This window comes from Salvelinus alpinus, chromosome 17 (genome assembly GCF_045679555.1).
Source record: "Salvelinus alpinus chromosome 17, SLU_Salpinus.1, whole genome shotgun sequence".
NCBI lineage: Eukaryota > Metazoa > Chordata > Actinopteri > Salmoniformes > Salmonidae > Salvelinus > Salvelinus alpinus.
In genome coordinates this window covers 45360057-45376878 of record NC_092102.1, presented here as the reverse complement: position 1 = coordinate 45376878, position 16822 = coordinate 45360057, and the positions used below count along the sequence as shown (strand labels likewise).

The window sequence follows — 16822 nt, the reverse complement described above, 5'->3', positions numbered from 1 at the left end:
GAGATGAACGTACTTTGGTGCGGAAAGTGCAAGTCAATCCCAGAACAGCAGCAAAGGACCTTGTGAAGATGCTGGAGGAAACAGGTACAAAAGTATCTATATCCACAGGAAAACGAGTCCTATATCGATATAACCTGAAAGGCCGCTCAGCAAGGAACAAACCACTGCTCCAAAACCGCCATAAAAAGCCAGACTACGGTTTGCAACTGCACATGGGGAAAAATATTGTACTTTTTGGAGAAATGTCCTCTGGTCTGATGAAACAAAAATAGAACTGTTTGGCCATAATGACCATCGTTATGTTTGGAGGAAAAAGGGGGATGCTTGCAAGCCGAAGAACACCATCCCAACCATGAAGCACAGGGGTGGCAGCATGTTGTGGGAGTGCTTTGCTGCAGGAGGGACTGATGCACTTCACAAAATGGATGGCATCATGAGGGAGGAAAATGATGTGGATATATTGAAGCAACATCTCAAGACATCAGTCAGGAAGTGAAAGCTTGGTCACAAATTGGTCTTCCAAATGGACAATGACCCCAAGCATAATTCCAAAGTTGTAGCAAAATGGTTTAAGGACAACAAAGTCAAGGTATTGGATTGGCCATCACAAAGCCCCAACCTCCATCCTATAGAAAATGTGTGGGCAGAACTGAAAAAGCGTGTGCGAGCAAGGAGGCCTACAAACCTGACTCAGTTACACCAGCTCTGTCAGGAGGAATGGGCCAAAATTCACCAAACTTATTGTGGGAAGCTTGTGGAAGGCTACCCGAAACGGTTGACCCAACTTAAACAATTTGAAGGCAATGCTACCAAATACTAATTGAGTGTATGTAAACTTCTGACCCACTGGAAATGTGATGAAAGAAATAAAAGCTGAAATAAATCATTCTCTCAGCAATTATTCTGACATTTCACATTCTTAAAATAAAGTGGTGATCCCAAATGACCCAAGACAGGGAATTTTTACTCTGATTAAATGTCAGGAATTGTGACAAACTGAGTTTAAATGTATTTGGCTAAGGTGTATGTAAACTTCTGACTTCAACAGTATCTCTTCCTCCATGATGGCCTTTCATGTCTTGGCAAGTTCTGTCTCGTGGTTTTTTTTGTGGGCATGTTTGTGTGCATGATGACGTTTTGCGCGTGATTACTGTTGGTTGAAGCGGATCATTGGTGTCTGTGTTGTATCATGTAGTAACTATGTCCCTGTCACTCCGGAACAGACGGACAGCTGCCCCAGTCAGCAACAGAGATCCCCATGGCAACGCCTCTCTCAGCAGCAGCAGCACTAACTCTGGCTCCTGCAAGGGCAGTGACTGCAGCCCCACCAAGGGGTAAGATTCAAAATGGCTTCCGCATCAATCTTTAAGACAGCGCTCGATGCCCCTGATAGGTCAGCGTTATAACGACATATGCAGCGTTTACTGTGAATCGGCAAACGCAGGAACACGGCCTTAGTGGCGGCAGGTAGCCTAGTAGTTAGAGGTAGGTAGCCTAGTAGTTAGAGGCAGGTAGCCTAGTAGTTAGAGGTAGGTAGCCTAGTAGTTAGAGGCAGGTAGCCTAGTAGTTAGAGGCAGGTAGCCTAGTGGGTAGAGGTAGGTAGCCTAGTAGTTAGAGGTAGGTAGCCTAGTAGTTAGAGGCAGGTAGCCTAGTAGTTAGAGGTAGGTAGCCTAGTAGTTAGAGGTAGGTAGCCTAGTGGGTAGAGGTAGGTAGCCTAGTAGTTAGAGGTAGGTAGCCTAGTAGTTAGAGGTAGGTAGCCTAGTAGTTAGAGGTAGGTAGCCTAGTAGTTAGAGGCAGGTAGCCTAGTAGTTAGAGGCAGGTAGCCTAGTAGTTAGAGGTAGGTAGCCTAGTAGTTAGAGGTAGGTAGCCTAGTAGTTAGAGGTAGGTAGCCTAGTAGTTAGAGGTAGGTAGCCTAGTAGTTAGAGGTAGGTAGCCTAGTAGTTAGAGGTAGGTAGCCTAGTGGGTAGAGGTAGGTAGCCTAGTAGTTAGAGGTAGGTAGCCTAGTAGTTAGAGGCAGGTCGCCTAGTAGTTAGAGGTAGGTAGCCTAGTAGTTAGAGGTAGGTAGCCTAGTAGTTAGAGGTAGGTAGCCTAGTAGTTAGAGGTAGGTAGCCTAGTAGTTAGAGGTAGGTAGCCTAGTAGTTAGAGGTAGGTAGCCTAGTAGTTAGAGGTAGGTAGCCTAGTAGTTAGAGGTAGGTAGCCTAGTAGTTAGAGGTAGGTAGCCTAGTAGTTAGAGGCAGGTAGCCTAGTAGTTAGAGGTAGGTAGCCTAGTAGTTAGAGGTAGGTAGCCTAGTGGGTAGAGGTAGGTAGCCTAGTAGTTAGAGGTAGGTAGCCTAGTAGTTAGAGGTAGGTAGCCTAGTAGTTAGAGGTAGGTAGCCTAGTGGGTAGAGGTAGGTAGCCTAGTAGTTAGAGGTAGGTAGCCTAGTAGTTAGAGGTAGGTAGCCTAGTAGTTAGAGGTAGGTAGCCTAGTAGTTAGAGGCAGGTAGCCTAGTAGTTAGAGGTAGGTAGCCTAGTAGTTAGAGGTAGGTAGCCTAGTAGTTAGAGGTAGGTAGCCTAGTAGTTAGAGGTAGGTAGCCTAGTAGTTAGAGGTAGGTAGCCTAGTAGTTAGAGGTAGGTAGCCTAGTAGTTAGAGGTAGGTAGCCTAGTAGTTAGAGGTAGGTAGCCTAGTAGTTAGAGGTAGGTAGCCTAGTAGTTAGAGGTAGGTAGCCTAGTGGGTAGAGGTAGGTAGCCTAGTAGTTAGAGGTAGGTAGCCTAGTAGTTAGAGGCAGGTAGCCTAGTAGTTAGAGGTAGGTAGCCTAGTAGTTAGAGGCAGGTAGCCTAGTAGTTAGAGGCAGGTAGCCTAGTGGGTAGAGGTAGGTAGCCTAGTAGTTAGAGGTAGGTAGCCTAGTAGTTAGAGGCAGGTAGCCTAGTAGTTAGAGGCAGGTAGCCTAGTGGGTAGAGGTAGGTAGCCTAGTAGTTAGAGGTAGGTAGCCTAGTAGTTAGAGGCAGGTAGCCTAGTAGTTAGAGGTAGGTAGCCTAGTAGTTAGAGGCAGGTAGCCTAGTAGTTAGAGGCAGGTAGCCTAGTGGGTAGAGGTAGGTAGCCTAGTAGTTAGAGGTAGGTAGCCTAGTAGTTAGAGGCAGGTAGCCTAGTAGTTAGAGGTAGGTAGCCTAGTAGTTAGAGGTAGGTAGCCTAGTGGGTAGAGGTAGGTAGCCTAGTAGTTAGAGGTAGGTAGCCTAGTAGTTAGAGGTAGGTAGCCTAGTAGTTAGAGGTAGGTAGCCTAGTAGTTAGAGGTAGGTAGCCTAGTAGTTAGAGGTAGGTAGCCTAGTAGTTAGAGGTAGGTAGCCTAGTGGGTAGAGGTAGGTAGCCTAGTAGTTAGAGGTAGGTAGCCTAGTAGTTAGAGGCAGGTAGCCTAGTAGTTAGAGGTAGGTAGCCTAGTAGTTAGAGGTAGGTAGCCTAGTGGGTAGAGGTAGGTAGCCTAGTAGTTAGAGGTAGGTAGCCTAGTAGTTAGAGGTAGGTAGCCTAGTAGTTAGAGGTAGGTAGCCTAGTAGTTAGAGGCAGGTAGCCTAGTAGTTAGAGGCAGGTAGCCTAGTAGTTAGAGGTAGGTAGCCTAGTAGTTAGAGGTAGGTAGCCTAGTAGTTAGAGGTAGGTAGCCTAGTAGTTAGAGGTAGGTAGCCTAGTAGTTAGAGGTAGGTAGCCTAGTAGTTAGAGGCAGGTAGCCTAGTAGTTAGAGGTAGGTAGCCTAGTAGTTAGAGGCAGGTAGCCTAGTAGTTAGAGGCAGGTAGCCTAGTAGTTAGAGGCAGGTAGCCTAGTAGTTAGAGGCAGGTAGCCTAGTAGTTAGAGGCAGGTAGCCTAGTAGTTAGAGGTAGGTAGCCTAGTAGTTAGAGGTAGGTAGCCTAGTAGTTAGAGGTAGGTAGCCTAGTAGTTAGAGGTAGGTAGCCTAGTAGTTAGAGGCAGGTAGCCTAGTAGTTAGAGGCAGGTAGCCTAGTAGTTAGAGGTAGGTAGCCTAGTAGTTAGAGGTAGGTAGCCTAGTAGTTAGAGGTAGGTAGCCTAGTAGTTAGAGGTAGGTAGCCTAGTAGTTAGAGGTAGATAGCCTAGTAGTTAGAGGCAGGTAGCCTAGTAGTTAGAGGTAGGTAGCCTAGTAGTTAGAGGCAGGTAGCCTAGTAGTTAGAGGCAGGTAGCCTAGTAGTTAGAGGCAGGTAGCCTAGTAGTTAGAGGCAGGTAGCCTAGTAGTTAGAGGCAGGTAGCCTAGTAGTTAGAGGCAGGTAGCCTAGTAGTTAGAGGTAGGTAGCCTAGTAGTTAGAGGTAGGTAGCCTAGTAGTTAGAGGTAGGTAGCCTAGTAGTTAGAGGCAGGTAGCCTAGTAGTTAGAGGTAGGTAGCCTAGTAGTTAGAGGTAGGTAGCCTAGTAGTTAGAGCGTTGGGCCAGTAACCGAAAGGTTGCTGGATCGAATCCCCGAGGTGACAAGGTAAAAATCTGCCTTTCTGCTCCTGAACAAGGCAGTGTTCCTAGGCTGTCATTGTAAATAATAATTTGTTCTTAACTGACTTGCCCAGTTAAATAAAATGTTAATGTTAAAAATAAAACAAGCTGTACAGCGAATCTTCAGTGATATGTATTGAATCGAGCCCTAAGCCAAGGTAGTTATGCCTCATGTTGGTATCGTGCTTCTGCATGGGAGAATGAGTGCCTACTGAAAAGTAGCCTATGAGCATGTTGTATTTTGAAGGATAAGGACATGTTATTCTAAGGCCTTATAACTTGTTATAAGAATGTATTGACCTTTAATAAAAGCTCTAATCCTGACTTGGTGAAACTGCCACGTCCGTTTGGGATATTAAAAGAACAAAGACGTTACTACTTTCCCCGCTGACATCATCACAGGCGTAATAGAACTGCAGAATATGTAATGCACCTTTTCTTTTTAAATACCCACTGCTGCCGCAGGCTTACAGAATGTAACGGGTTCTATACCTGTCCTCTTGTTTCCTCTCTCTCTCCAAGGCGTCACATGAAGGCATACACGTCATGTACAGATAACCATGGCATCCGCCCCCCTCCCCCGGAGCAGTACCTCACACCCCTGCAGCAGAAGGAGGTGTGTATCAGACACCTGCGGGCCCGCCTCAAGGAAACCGTGGACAGGCTGCAGGACAGGTGAGACGCAGGGACACACACTGGCATCTCCAGACAGTAACCCTGGTCTCATTTAAACAGGTTCTCTTTCTGAACGTACATTATGTCAATTACATTTAGGTTTGAGCATTTTATGTTTTGGAAATATGATGGTCTTTGAAGTTATAGTCTGTCTGTCTGTCTGTCTGTCTGTCTGTCTGTCTGTCTGTCTGTCTGTCTGTCTGTCTGTCTGTCTGTCTGTCTGTCTGTCTGTCTGTCTGTCTGTCTGTCTGTCTGTCTGTCTGTCTGTCTGTCTGTCTGTGTCTCTCTCACAACCTTCCTTGTTTATTCTCTGCATTTCTGTCTCAGGGACTCTGAGATCGATGAGTTGAGGACTCAGTTGTCTCGTATGCAGGAGGACTGGGTTGAAGAGGAGTGTCATCGCGTCGAGACCCAGCTGGCTCTGAAGGAGGCACGCAGGGAGATCCAGCAGCTCAAGGAAGTTGTGGACGTGGTGTGCACCAACCTCAGCTCCAGCGACTCCACCGACACCAGTGTCCAGAAATACTTCCAGGACATCAACGTCCAGAACCACAAGCTGGAGACCCTGCTGCTCAGCATGGAGCTGGCTCAGAACGGGGTGGCCAAGGAGCAAGAGGCTGCTGCTGCAGCACGAGGAGCGGCAGGGTGGGCTGGGGCTGGGAGGCCTGGGACTGCGGGGTCATGGCCTGGAAGTAGTCCCGCTGCATCAGGGACTGGATGGGGTGGCTCCAAGAGTCTGTGTGGGTCTTGTGACGGCTCCCCCGCCCGCTCTCTGCCCCATAGCTTCACCTACACCAAGCTGAGCGACCATGCGCTGGCGGATAAGAACGGGAACGGCCTTTCAGGGGAGGAGAACCATGACAGTGGCTTTGTGTGCTGTGGGGAGAGTCACAGTGCAGCCAGCAGTCACAGTCACAGTCGCAGTGCAGCCAGCAGTCACAGTCACAGTCGCAGTGCAGCCAGCAGTCACAGGGCAGATCTGCTCCTGGAGGCAGCCTTCCTGTCTGAGGAGACAGCCTCTCTGCTCAGCACCTACTCCCACCTGCCACACTTCTCCAACTACGACAAGCTGTGCCCCGGGAAGGACAGGGTAGCGCCCCTACGCTGTGCCATGGGTGGGGCGGGCAGCCACCCCTGTCTGTCCCACCACCACCTTTACCTGCACCACCCCAGGGAGCAGGCCGTCCAGACAGAGAGCTGCCCCGTCCCCGTGGGGGTTGGCTACGCCTCTGACCTGGACACCATTGCAGAGCGCACGTTCCGCTCTCAGGCCTGCAGCCCCACCTCCACCTGGGTCTCAGACGAGGGAGACGACCTGGACTCGGTTACCATGACGTCAGTCACCACGACAACCCTCACAGCTACAACAGAGGCCGGTCCTGGCCCTCCGTTACCCAGCTCTTCATGCCTCTCAGTTGATATGCCCTCCCTCTCAGTGGAGGAGGATGGGGAGGCGGTGGGGGAGTTGGAGAGGCAGACAGAGGTAGTGGGGGAGAGTGCCGGGGGGATGGTAGAGGCAGGCAAGCAGGAGGAGGTCAGGGAGTTAGATGTAGATAGTCAGAGGGAGGAAGTGGAGGTGAGGAATCAGGGAGAGTTGGAGGAGGTGTGGTCAGTGGAGCTGGAGGAGGTGAGGTCAGTGGAGCTGGAGGAGGTGAGGTCAGTGGAGCTGGAGGAGGTGAGGTCAGTGGAGCTGGAGGAGGTGAGGTCAGTGGAGCTGGAGGAGGTGAGGTCAGTGGAGCTGGAGGAGGTGAGGTCAGTGGAGCTGGAGGAGGTGAGGTCAGTGGAGGAGGTGAGGTCAGTGGAGCTGGAGGAGGTGAGGTCAGTGGAGCTGGAGGAGGTGAGGTCAGTGGAGGAGGTGAGGTCAGTGGAGGGGGAGGAGGTGAGATCAGTGGAGCTGGAGGAGGTGAGGTCAGTAGAGGTTGAGGAGGTGAGGTCATTGGAGGAACAGCCCCACACCTCCCAGCCCAGGGGAAGTTTGTTGCAGCAGGAGGAGATCGCTGGGGTGACGGTGGTGGAGGTTGATGATGATGAAGATCAGGCTCAGGGAGCAGTAGGGGGAGAAGAGGAGTCTACCTCGTCTGGGTCTGGACCAGCAGTGAAGAGCTACTGGAGCCGCCACTTCCTGGTTGACCTGCTGGCGGTGGCGGTACCCGTGGTGCCCACGGTGGCATGGCTGTGCCGGGGGCCGCGGGGCGATGCCCTGCCCATTTACCACTTTGGCTCCCTGCTGCGTGGCTGCTGCACCGTGGCCCTCAGCTCCCTGCGCAGGGCCGGGGGAGTCAGGCACTACCCTGCAGGCACGGGTGGGGGAGCCATGGGAGGCACAGAGATCTGAGACAGGCCCCATGACACCCTGGGAGCTGCACACACACAACCCTGCCCTCTCTGGTCCTGGGTCGTCCTCCACCTGATGTACTGGGTAAAGGAATGAGGGGAGGAATGATTCTGAAGACAGGACAGCCTCCTAACGAACCGTATAACTCTCTCCTTTGAGCCTGGCTCCTGGTGACCTCTTCCACCTCCTCTGCTGGACTGAGAAGAGACACCAGGATGTGTTGAAGTGACACTGAATGGTTGAACTGAATGATTGAATGGAAACGGAATAACCTGAGGGTGTGATTGATGCTGATTCTAACTTCTCTCTCTAGTGTGCAGGGAGACTGAACGGTCTGTCAGTCTCTGTGTGGTCTCTTCATTGGTTCAGTTCAATTTTGACTCGTGGTGTGTAAGTATATGTGCACACGACGTGTGTGTGAGTGTGTTGCGTGTGTGTTCTTCTCTGTTGTGTCGATGTGTAGCCAAAGCACCTGGATGTTTGAAGGCAATCACAGCCATAGCTGTGCAGTAGATGGTATGCTCATTTAGGAGTGAATGATGGGACATATGGCCTTTCCCCCCTAAAGGTACCAGGCAAGCTGCTGCTGTACATTTCTGCTTCCTGTCACTGGTGTCCTAGATTAACAATCACTCTTGTAGCATTCAGTCCATGTCCACGGTCCAAGAGTTAGTCATTCCAGACCCATGAACCGGAAACATCTCAAGAAGGAATCATTTATAGAGATACAATTATTCAAAACAAAGTTTATTGTCCTGTTAAAAATTGGAGAAAAAAAGTATTATGGACTTAGTGTGAGGATTGTCACGGTAATCTGTTGTTATTTGAATGTTTGCATTGAAATCAAATTATGACTTGAGTTGGCAGGATTTGAGTGTCTTGTTATTTTGGGCTGTAATGAATGTAAGGTCGTTGAGATGTAAAATAGTTGAAAGGCTGAGCAAGCAGACGCTGTACTGTAATGTTTTGGTATTAATCTCTGTTGGGGACTAATGAACTGACGTCCTAAAGATTGTGATGCAACCAGCGAGAACAGTCCTTTGAGTTGAAGTATATTGAGTTGTTCAGAGAGGAAACGGGAATAGATCTTGTCATTTGTTTAGTCATCCGTTCGCCATTTTGTTCTGCACTATTATTCACTTTATGAAGTTAAGCAATTCCATTTTCCCCAATTGCTTGAAGTCAAGTTTGTGTTTCCAATGTCTAATATGTCCAGTTTATTTATTTATTTTTTACCCCTTTTTCTCCCCAATTTCGTGGTATCCAAATTGGTAGTTACAGTCTTGTCTCATTGCTGCAACTCCCGTACGGACTCGGAAGAGGCGAAGGTTGAGAGCCGTGTGTCCTCCGAAACACAAACCAACCAAGCCGCACTGCTTCTTGACACAATGCCCGGAAGCAAGCCGCACCAATGTGTCAGCGTGCACTGCGCCCGGCCCGCCACAGGAGTCGCTAGTGCGCGATGGGACAAGGACATCCCTGCCGGCCAAACCCTCCCCTAACCCAGACCAATTGTAAGCCGCACCGTGGGTCTCCCGGTCGCGAACCCAGAATCTCTAGTGGCACAGCTAGCACTGCAATGCAGTGCCTAAGACCACTGCGCCACTCGGGAGGCCTTATGTCCACAGTTTTGCATCAGAGTTTTTTTTCGTGTGCAATATCATTGTGATATTCCATAACTATTCCATAACTGTATTATGGAATACGTTTCCAAAGCAAAAGTGAAATAATCATCTGTAACCAAGAAACAGTTTAATTGAATTTAGATTGTAGCATAGTTGAAGATCCTGACCGTTACAGGCCATTTACCTTTGAATGCTGAGAAACAGCTGCCTTCCATGACTTTCTTTCTTGTACACAATAGTGTTTTACTGCTTCCTGTAAGGTCTGCTGGATGCGCATTTATGTTGTTGCTCTGTAATTCCTGTTATTTTCTGCTGCTTGACAATCCCTTCTCTGCGTGGTTTTGCTTATTTAACCTCTTCGCTATGACTTCCAGCACTTATGAGTAGAAAATCACGAGCAGCAATGAACAAAATAGATTGGCTGATGAATGAATGAACTGCTTGAAGGCCTCTTTACACACATTTCACTACTGTTGTCACGTCTTGTGCTTTTACAGCAGATATGAACAACGTCCACAGCCCTGTTGGGATTTGTAATATGACTCGATATTCTGGGTTGCTGTAATTTCTCCCCCTTCATGTATCATCATCATTACCTATGAATGCCCCCCCTGTCATTTTGTGAGGCCTGCTGGGTAAGGCCTCTAAATGTTTAATTAAAAGCCATATTCCTTCCTGTGAGGGAACGTGTTTGAGAATATCTCTAGCAGAATCCCAATCAATGAAAGTATAGTGTGAGTGATCATCATATTGATATGCATTTATAGACGGACTCAGCTGTAGTCTCCGCGACAGAACATGACGTGTAGGGCCAACCTCACTCAGGCTGGGAGTTATTGGTCCTGCCGTGTAGGGCCAACCTCACTCAGGCTGGTAGTTATTGGTCCTGTCGTGTAGGGCCAACCTCACTCAGGCTGGGAGTTATTGGTCCTGCCGTGTAGGGCCAACCTCACTCAGGCTGGTAGTTATTGGTCCTGACGTGTAGGGCCAACCTCACTCAGGCTGGGAGTTATTGGTCCTGACGTGTAGGGCCAACCTCACTCAGGCTGGTAGTTATTGGTCCTGTCGTGTAGGGCCAACCTCACTCAGGCTGGGAGTTATTGGTCCTGCCGTGTAGGGCAAACCTCACTCAGGCTGGGAGTTAATGGTCCTGTCGTGTAGGGCCAACCTCACTCAGGCTGGTAGTTATTGGTCCTGACGTGTAGGGCCAACCTCACTCAGGCTGGTAGTTATTGGTCCTGACGTGTAGGGCCAACCTCACTCAGGCTGGTAGTTATTGGTCCTGACGTGTAGGGCCAACCTCACTCAGGCTGGGAGTTATTGGTCCTGACGTGTAGGGCCAACCTCACTCAGGCTGGGAGTTATTGGTCCTGACGTGTAGGGCCAACCTCACTCAGGCTGGGAGTTATTGGTCCTGACGTGTAGGGCCAACCTCACTCAGGCTGGGAGTTATTGGTCCTGACGTGTAGGGCCAACCTCACTCAGGCTGGTAGTTATTGGTCCTGACGTGTAGGGCCAACCTCACTCAGGCTGGGAGTTATTGGTCCTGACGTGTAGGGCCAACCTCACTCAGGCTGGTAGTTATTGGTCCTGACGTGTAGGGCCAACCTCACTCAGGCTGGGAGTTATTGGTCCTGACGTGTAGGGCCAACCTCACTCAGGCTGGTAGTTATTGGTCCTGACGTGTAGGGCCAACCTCACTCAGGCTGGTAGTTATTGGTCCTGTCGTGTAGGGCCAACCTCACTCAGGCTGGGAGTTATTGGTCCTGACGTGTAGGGCCAACCTCACTCAGGCTGGTAGTTATTGGTCCTGTCGTGTAGGGCCAACCTCACTCAGGCTGGGAGTTATTGGTCCTGTCGTGTAGGGCCAACCTCACTCAGGCTGGGAGTTATTGGTCCTGCCGTGTAGGGCCAACCTCACTCAGGCTGGGAGTTATTGGTCCTGCCGTGTAGGGCCAACCTCACTCAGGCTGGGAGTTATTGGTCCTGCCGTGTAGGGCCAACCTCACTCAGGCTGGGAGTTATTGGTCCTGACGTGTAGGGCCAACCTCACTCAGGCTGGTAGTTATTGGTCCTGACGTGTAGGGCCAACCTCACTCAGGCTGGGAGTTATTGGTCCTGACGTGTAGGGCCAACCTCACTCAGGCTGGGAGTTATTGGTCCTGACGTGTAGGGCCAACCTCACTCAGGCTGGGAGTTATTGGTCCTGTCGTGTAGGGCCAACCTCACTCAGGCTGGGAGTTATTGGTCCTGTCGTGTAGGGCCAACCTCACTCAGGCTGGGAGTTATTGGTCCTGACGTGTAGGGCCAACCTCACTCAGGCTGGTAGTTATTGGTCCTGTCATGTAGGGCCAACCTCACTCAGGCTGGGAGTTATTGGTCCTGACGTGTAGGGCCAACCTCACTCAGGCTGGGAGTTATTGGTCCTGACGTGTAGGGCCAACCTCACTTAGGCTGGGAGTTATTGGTCCTGACGTGTAGGGCCAACCTCACTCAGGCTGGGAGTTATTGGTCCTGACGTGTAGGTCCAACCTCACTCAGGCTGGGAGTTAATGGTCCTGTCGTGTAGGGCCAACCTCACTCAGGCTGGGAGTTAATGGTCCTGACGTGTAGGGCCAACCTCACTCAGGCTGGGAGTTATTGGTCCTGACGTGTAGGGCCAACCTCACTCAGGCTGGGAGTTATTGGTCCTGACGTGTAGGGCCAACCTCACTCAGGCTGGGAGTTATTGGTCCTGACGTGTAGGGCCAACCTCACTCAGGCTGGGAGTTATTGGTCCTGACGTGTAGGGCCAACCTCACTCAGGCTGGGAGTTATTGGTCCTGTCGTGTAGGGCCAACCTCACTCAGGCTGGGAGTTATTGGTCCTGTCGTGTAGGGCCAACCTCACTCAGGCTGGGAGTTATTGGTCCTGACGTGTAGGGCCAACCTCACTCAGGCTGGTAGTTATTGGTCCTGTCATGTAGGGCCAACCTCACTCAGGCTGGGAGTTATTGGTCCTGACGTGTAGGGCCAACCTCACTCAGGCTGGGAGTTATTGGTCCTGACGTGTAGGGCCAACCTCACTCAGGCTGGGAGTTATTGGTCCTGTCGTGTAGGGCCAACCTCACTCAGGCTGGGAGTTATTGGTCGATCGTGAGTTCCTGCCCGACTATGACTAGATGCGCAGGCGTTGCATTGCGTCAACCAATGGTTGTGTGCCACGTCATCAACTGTGCAGTCTTGGCATCAGATTGCTATATCATATGATGTGGTTAGCTGATGTTCTAGACCTAGCCAGACAGTGTGAGATCTGGCATGCATCTGCAATGTAGTCGGGCGGGAACTCGATTATTTTATACGTTTCTTGAGCAATTCACTGGTGTTTTTAAGGAAAAATCCACTCATAAATGTATATCATGGTATTTGTTTCATTAGTCCACTGTTAATACAGTCCCGAAATGTTTTTGCATGTCAGCAGTCAAGTTTACAAGATATTGGACTTTCAAGAAGCAATGTGTCAAAGTAATGTGGCATGTGACACATTGTTTCTTGAATGTCCAATATCTTGTAAACTTGACTGCTGACATGCAAAAACATTTTGGGACCGTATCAACAGTGGACAAATAAAATTAAAAAATATATATATACATTTGAGGGGATTTTTTTCTCCCTTTAACAGTAAAACACCATCCCTGCACAAAATAAGCTTAATTAACTGTATTGTTTGTGTCTGGGGTGTTCCGGTAATTAAAAGGCTTTTACAGGTAATGCTTATGTTAGAATCACAGTCTGCTAATTGCTTGTTATTGTCCAACAGCTTTTGTATTTTTCTGGGTTTTGAAGCATCATGTGATTTCTGATGTTTTAACAAGCCCAGTTCTTTCCATGTCCACTGTTTGATTTCGTAATGCACTGCTATGATGTTAGATAGTGTTACCTGTCCTGTGACTTTTTATTTGGGAATTATTCCCAGTCTCCAGTGGTACCTGTTTTTGTGTGAAAAGCTTTTAGTATCAACATAGACGATCAGGCTTTATTGGTGGCTCAAAATAACTACTCAAATCACATTTGGAGTCATTGGAGCTCGCATTAGTACATAGTTCATGTAGGGTCATCGCTATATATAGCACCATCAAAATGTTTTAGGAAATTATTTTTGTGAAATGTGACATTGATAAAGGGGTAGCCTACAGTCTTTTGCATTGGAAACTAAAGAATCTAGTCTTTTAACAGGTTTTCCTACTGTGTTACTGTATCCTACATCCATTTCACTCATCTGATTTCACAATATTATTGAAAGATATATTACCTCAGAAATTGTCTTTGTGTTTCATCCATTCAACTCCAAGTAGACCTGGTGCACTTTAGTGTTGGTCTGAGACTGGCTGTGTCATTAGCATTGGAAGAGTGAGGCTATAGTCAGATCTGAGATTGTGTGTGTTTCTCTGGGATATAACAGTACGATCTTTGGGGGAAATCATTTGAAGTTCTCCTTATGAGCTATGTGTATTGAATGTGCACTATCTTATTTTTTGTTTTTCTTTAATTGTCCGATTATTTGTTCCACGTGTAATGGGATCTATACCCAAGATGGTTGAGTTCTATAATATCTGTACCTGAAGGGTACTTTCCCTCTTAAATGCCTTGTATGGGGATAAAACAGCAGTCAATATTAATAGCTGTAGCTAGGTAGATCAATTATCTTTAATGGAAATTAAATATTTTTATGGCAATAGTAGTGACATCACTGTTCTTCAGTACAGATCCATTTTCACTCCCACCATACTGAATAAAAACCAAATGACTATATTAAAACAGCATGGAGAACAACTGACAGTGGTCTCTTTTTCATCCCTTTCTCTGTTCAGTTACACACCCAGTTCTTACCTAAACGGAGGTAATTTAAAATAGCTGTGGAAAAGGAATGTAATCAAGTTGTTGTGGAATTCTTACCTAAACGGAGGTAATTTAAAATAGCTGTGGAAAAGGAATGTAATCAAGTTGTTGTGGAATTCAAGTTTTAGGTTTTTGTTGGGCTTCCTCCCACTGTTGTGTTCTGTGGAGGAAGCCTATTAAATGATAACGTATAAAATTGGATGTGCAGAAATGTGGCCTCTAAGTCCAGCCCTGCTTTAGGGCAATATAGTGCTTAGCTAATCCAGACGGATTTTTCTACATTTTATTTAATAATTTTTGATGAATCACTCCAGTTGGGAGACCCATGAAGTGTGGCACAATTGGCCCAGCGTCATCCGGGTTAGGGGTGGGTTTGGCCAGCTGGGATGTCCTTGTCGTCCATCGCTCTGTAGCGACTCCTTGTGGTGGGCCAGGGGCCTGCACGCTGACCTCTGTCGACCAGCTGTACGGTGTTTCCTCAGACACATTGGTGCAGCTGGCTTCCGGGTTAAGCTAGCAGTGTGTCAAGAAGCAGTGCAGCGGGATTGTGCTTCAGAGGACGCATTGCTCTCGACCTTCGTCCACCCCCGAGTCCGTATGGGAGTTGTAGCGATGGGACAAGACGATAACTACCAATTGGGAAGTACAATAATAGAATCCAAAGTGTCAAGCTACTTCTTCCTCCAGGCAGGAAATGGGTGTTCTAAACTAGGGTAGACATTTAGTTGACATGTCGAAGGATATATCTTCTGTGAACAAACGGGAAGGGGACACTGATATAGCAAAATTTAAAATGTGAACAAAATGATTATTTATTTGTTTTACATGAATTATCTTGGGTTACGTTAAATGCAGAAGACATTTCAGTTGAATTCATTCAGTTGTACAACTGGACTAGGTATCCCCCTTCCCCTTTACATTCGTATATAAACATTTAGATTCTAGCATTTACAGAATGAATGGCTGTGTTGTTTATCAAAGATTACATCAAAATGCAATACAAAACACGCCTCCAAACAAGAAGAGCAATAAAATAACAACATTCTAATATTAAAAAGAAACTCACTGATCAGGGACCAGATTCACAAAACCTTCATAAGAAGAAATGTCTTCTTAACTGCCATTTTTTTCCTTAACTCTGGACTTATGAAGAGAGTTAAGGCAAAGTTGCTATTCCTCAAAAAGGTTATTGGAAATGTTAATGTTTACGTTTTTGCGTGAGAATTGTTTTGTGATTCAGAGCCCAGGTCACGTTTTCCGTCTTGCTGTGCACATCAATCAACAAGTATAGGAAATGATTGTTGGAACCCTTGATACGTACATATTAATAACTTCAGTTTCTTGATTACTTTGTGCAAACAAATCCATTCCCGGTTAACGTCTACATACTTGTTGACATACGTTGTAGTTAATTTTGACTCGACTTGGAACAATAAAAAAAACATTAATGGTTACAGGAAAGTGCACTTAGTGGGTCCGCCCAGCGTAATGTCCCAGCTGCATAGGGGAACAGGTTTATGATCAACAACCATGGAGATCATTGGCTTTTACAGCATTTTGACACAAAAGGTGAAAGGTCACGAGCCAAATAACCATTTCCATGCTCTTTATGGGGAAGCTCTGGACTCATGATAGTGCGCATGGCTTTAAAACAAAAGGTGTACTCAATGCAATGCCACAAACATAATTATAAGAAAACAAAACTGGACTACAAGAGTTATCATATAAAGAGATGAAACATGTAAAAATAGACAAGGGATAGAAGTAGAAAAGGAACTACATCGAATAACAATATTTGAACCATTGAAAAAAAATAAAAGTATATTTAGATTATGCTACGATGAAAGACGAAGGTGGTGACTGTGATACAATAAGTTTTTCAGTACAGAGAGCGAGAGCGAGTTGACCCTATTGGCTGTTTTGGGGGCCCAATGGGAACTCTGGAGATTGTAGACATCCTGCAGGAGGCGTGGTCACGTTCCGGCCTTCACACCTCTGGCACAGAGTGGTCCATGGCTGACCGCAGCAGACCGCTGGACATTCTAAAAAGACAGAAAACACATTCCATTAACCCAAATGATAATAAGTATTCTACCAACCTGAGACTGTATAATGCTATTCCTTAAACTCCTAACTGCTTACCTCTTGACCATGTGTTCGTAGATGAACTTGGGCATGATCGTGATGGTCATGGCTGTAGGAGAGGTGGTCAGGATGTCCTTGATCTGAGCATCCTGCACATCAACAAACAGTATTAACATATACTGAGTGGCCAGTTTATTAGGTACACCACTCTGTTCACAAAACTGGATCGCGAAATACAGACAGTGAGTCACGTGGTCGTGGCTTGCTATAAAAAGCAGGCAGACAGGCATCCAGTTACTGTTAGAATGGACAAAACTAGTGACCTAAGTCTCTTTGAGCGTGATATGATCATCGATCCAGTATCTCAGAAACGGCCGCTCTCCTGGGCTTTTCACGTACGACAGTGTCTAGGGCATTGGAATTCAACTCTGACCTTACAAGGTCCGGAGCCTGCTGATTTTCTGATAATTCATTGCACACACACCTGGTGTCCTAGGTCTAAAATCAGTCCCTGTTTAGGGAAGGGAACAATGAAGAATATACAGTGGAAGTGGCTTCGAGGTCCGGGGTCTAGGTTTTACCGAGAATGGTGCGACAAACAAACGTCAGCGGCAGTCCTGTGGGCGAAACAGCTCGATGATGAGAGAGGTGGAAAGAAAATGACAAGAATTGTGCAAGCTAACAGGCGGGCCCACGAATCTCGGAACACACACAAACTCGTCGATCCTTGTCACGGATTGGCTATTGCAGCATATATCCACACCGGGTTAC

The 16822-nt window shown here is 47.6% G+C and overlaps 2 protein-coding genes across 3 annotated transcripts in view; one reads left to right on the top strand and one right to left on the bottom strand.

Annotated features, from left to right (window-relative positions):
* The window catches only part of LOC139543034 (syntaphilin-like), a 40897-nt gene extending 32266 nt beyond the window's left edge, over window positions 1-8631 (top strand). For both annotated transcript variants that reach the window (XM_071349140.1, XM_071349139.1), the window contains 3 exons: window positions 1224-1334; window positions 4977-5129; window positions 5457-8631. In XM_071349140.1, coding sequence (XP_071205241.1) covers window positions 1224-1334; window positions 4977-5129; window positions 5457-7464 — 2272 coding nt within the window. In that variant the 3' untranslated portion in view covers window positions 7465-8631. The remainder of the gene's footprint in view (window positions 1-1223; window positions 1335-4976; window positions 5130-5456) is intronic.
* A 6114-nt stretch (window positions 8632-14745) lies between these two features.
* The window catches only part of LOC139543032 (syntenin-1-like), a 35831-nt gene continuing 33754 nt past the window's right edge, over window positions 14746-16822 (bottom strand). The window contains exons 8-9 of the mRNA XM_071349137.1: window positions 16109-16200; window positions 14746-16008 (exon numbers count right to left, since the gene is read on the bottom strand). Coding sequence (XP_071205238.1) covers window positions 15954-16008; window positions 16109-16200 — 147 coding nt within the window. The 3' untranslated portion in view covers window positions 14746-15953. The remainder of the gene's footprint in view (window positions 16009-16108; window positions 16201-16822) is intronic.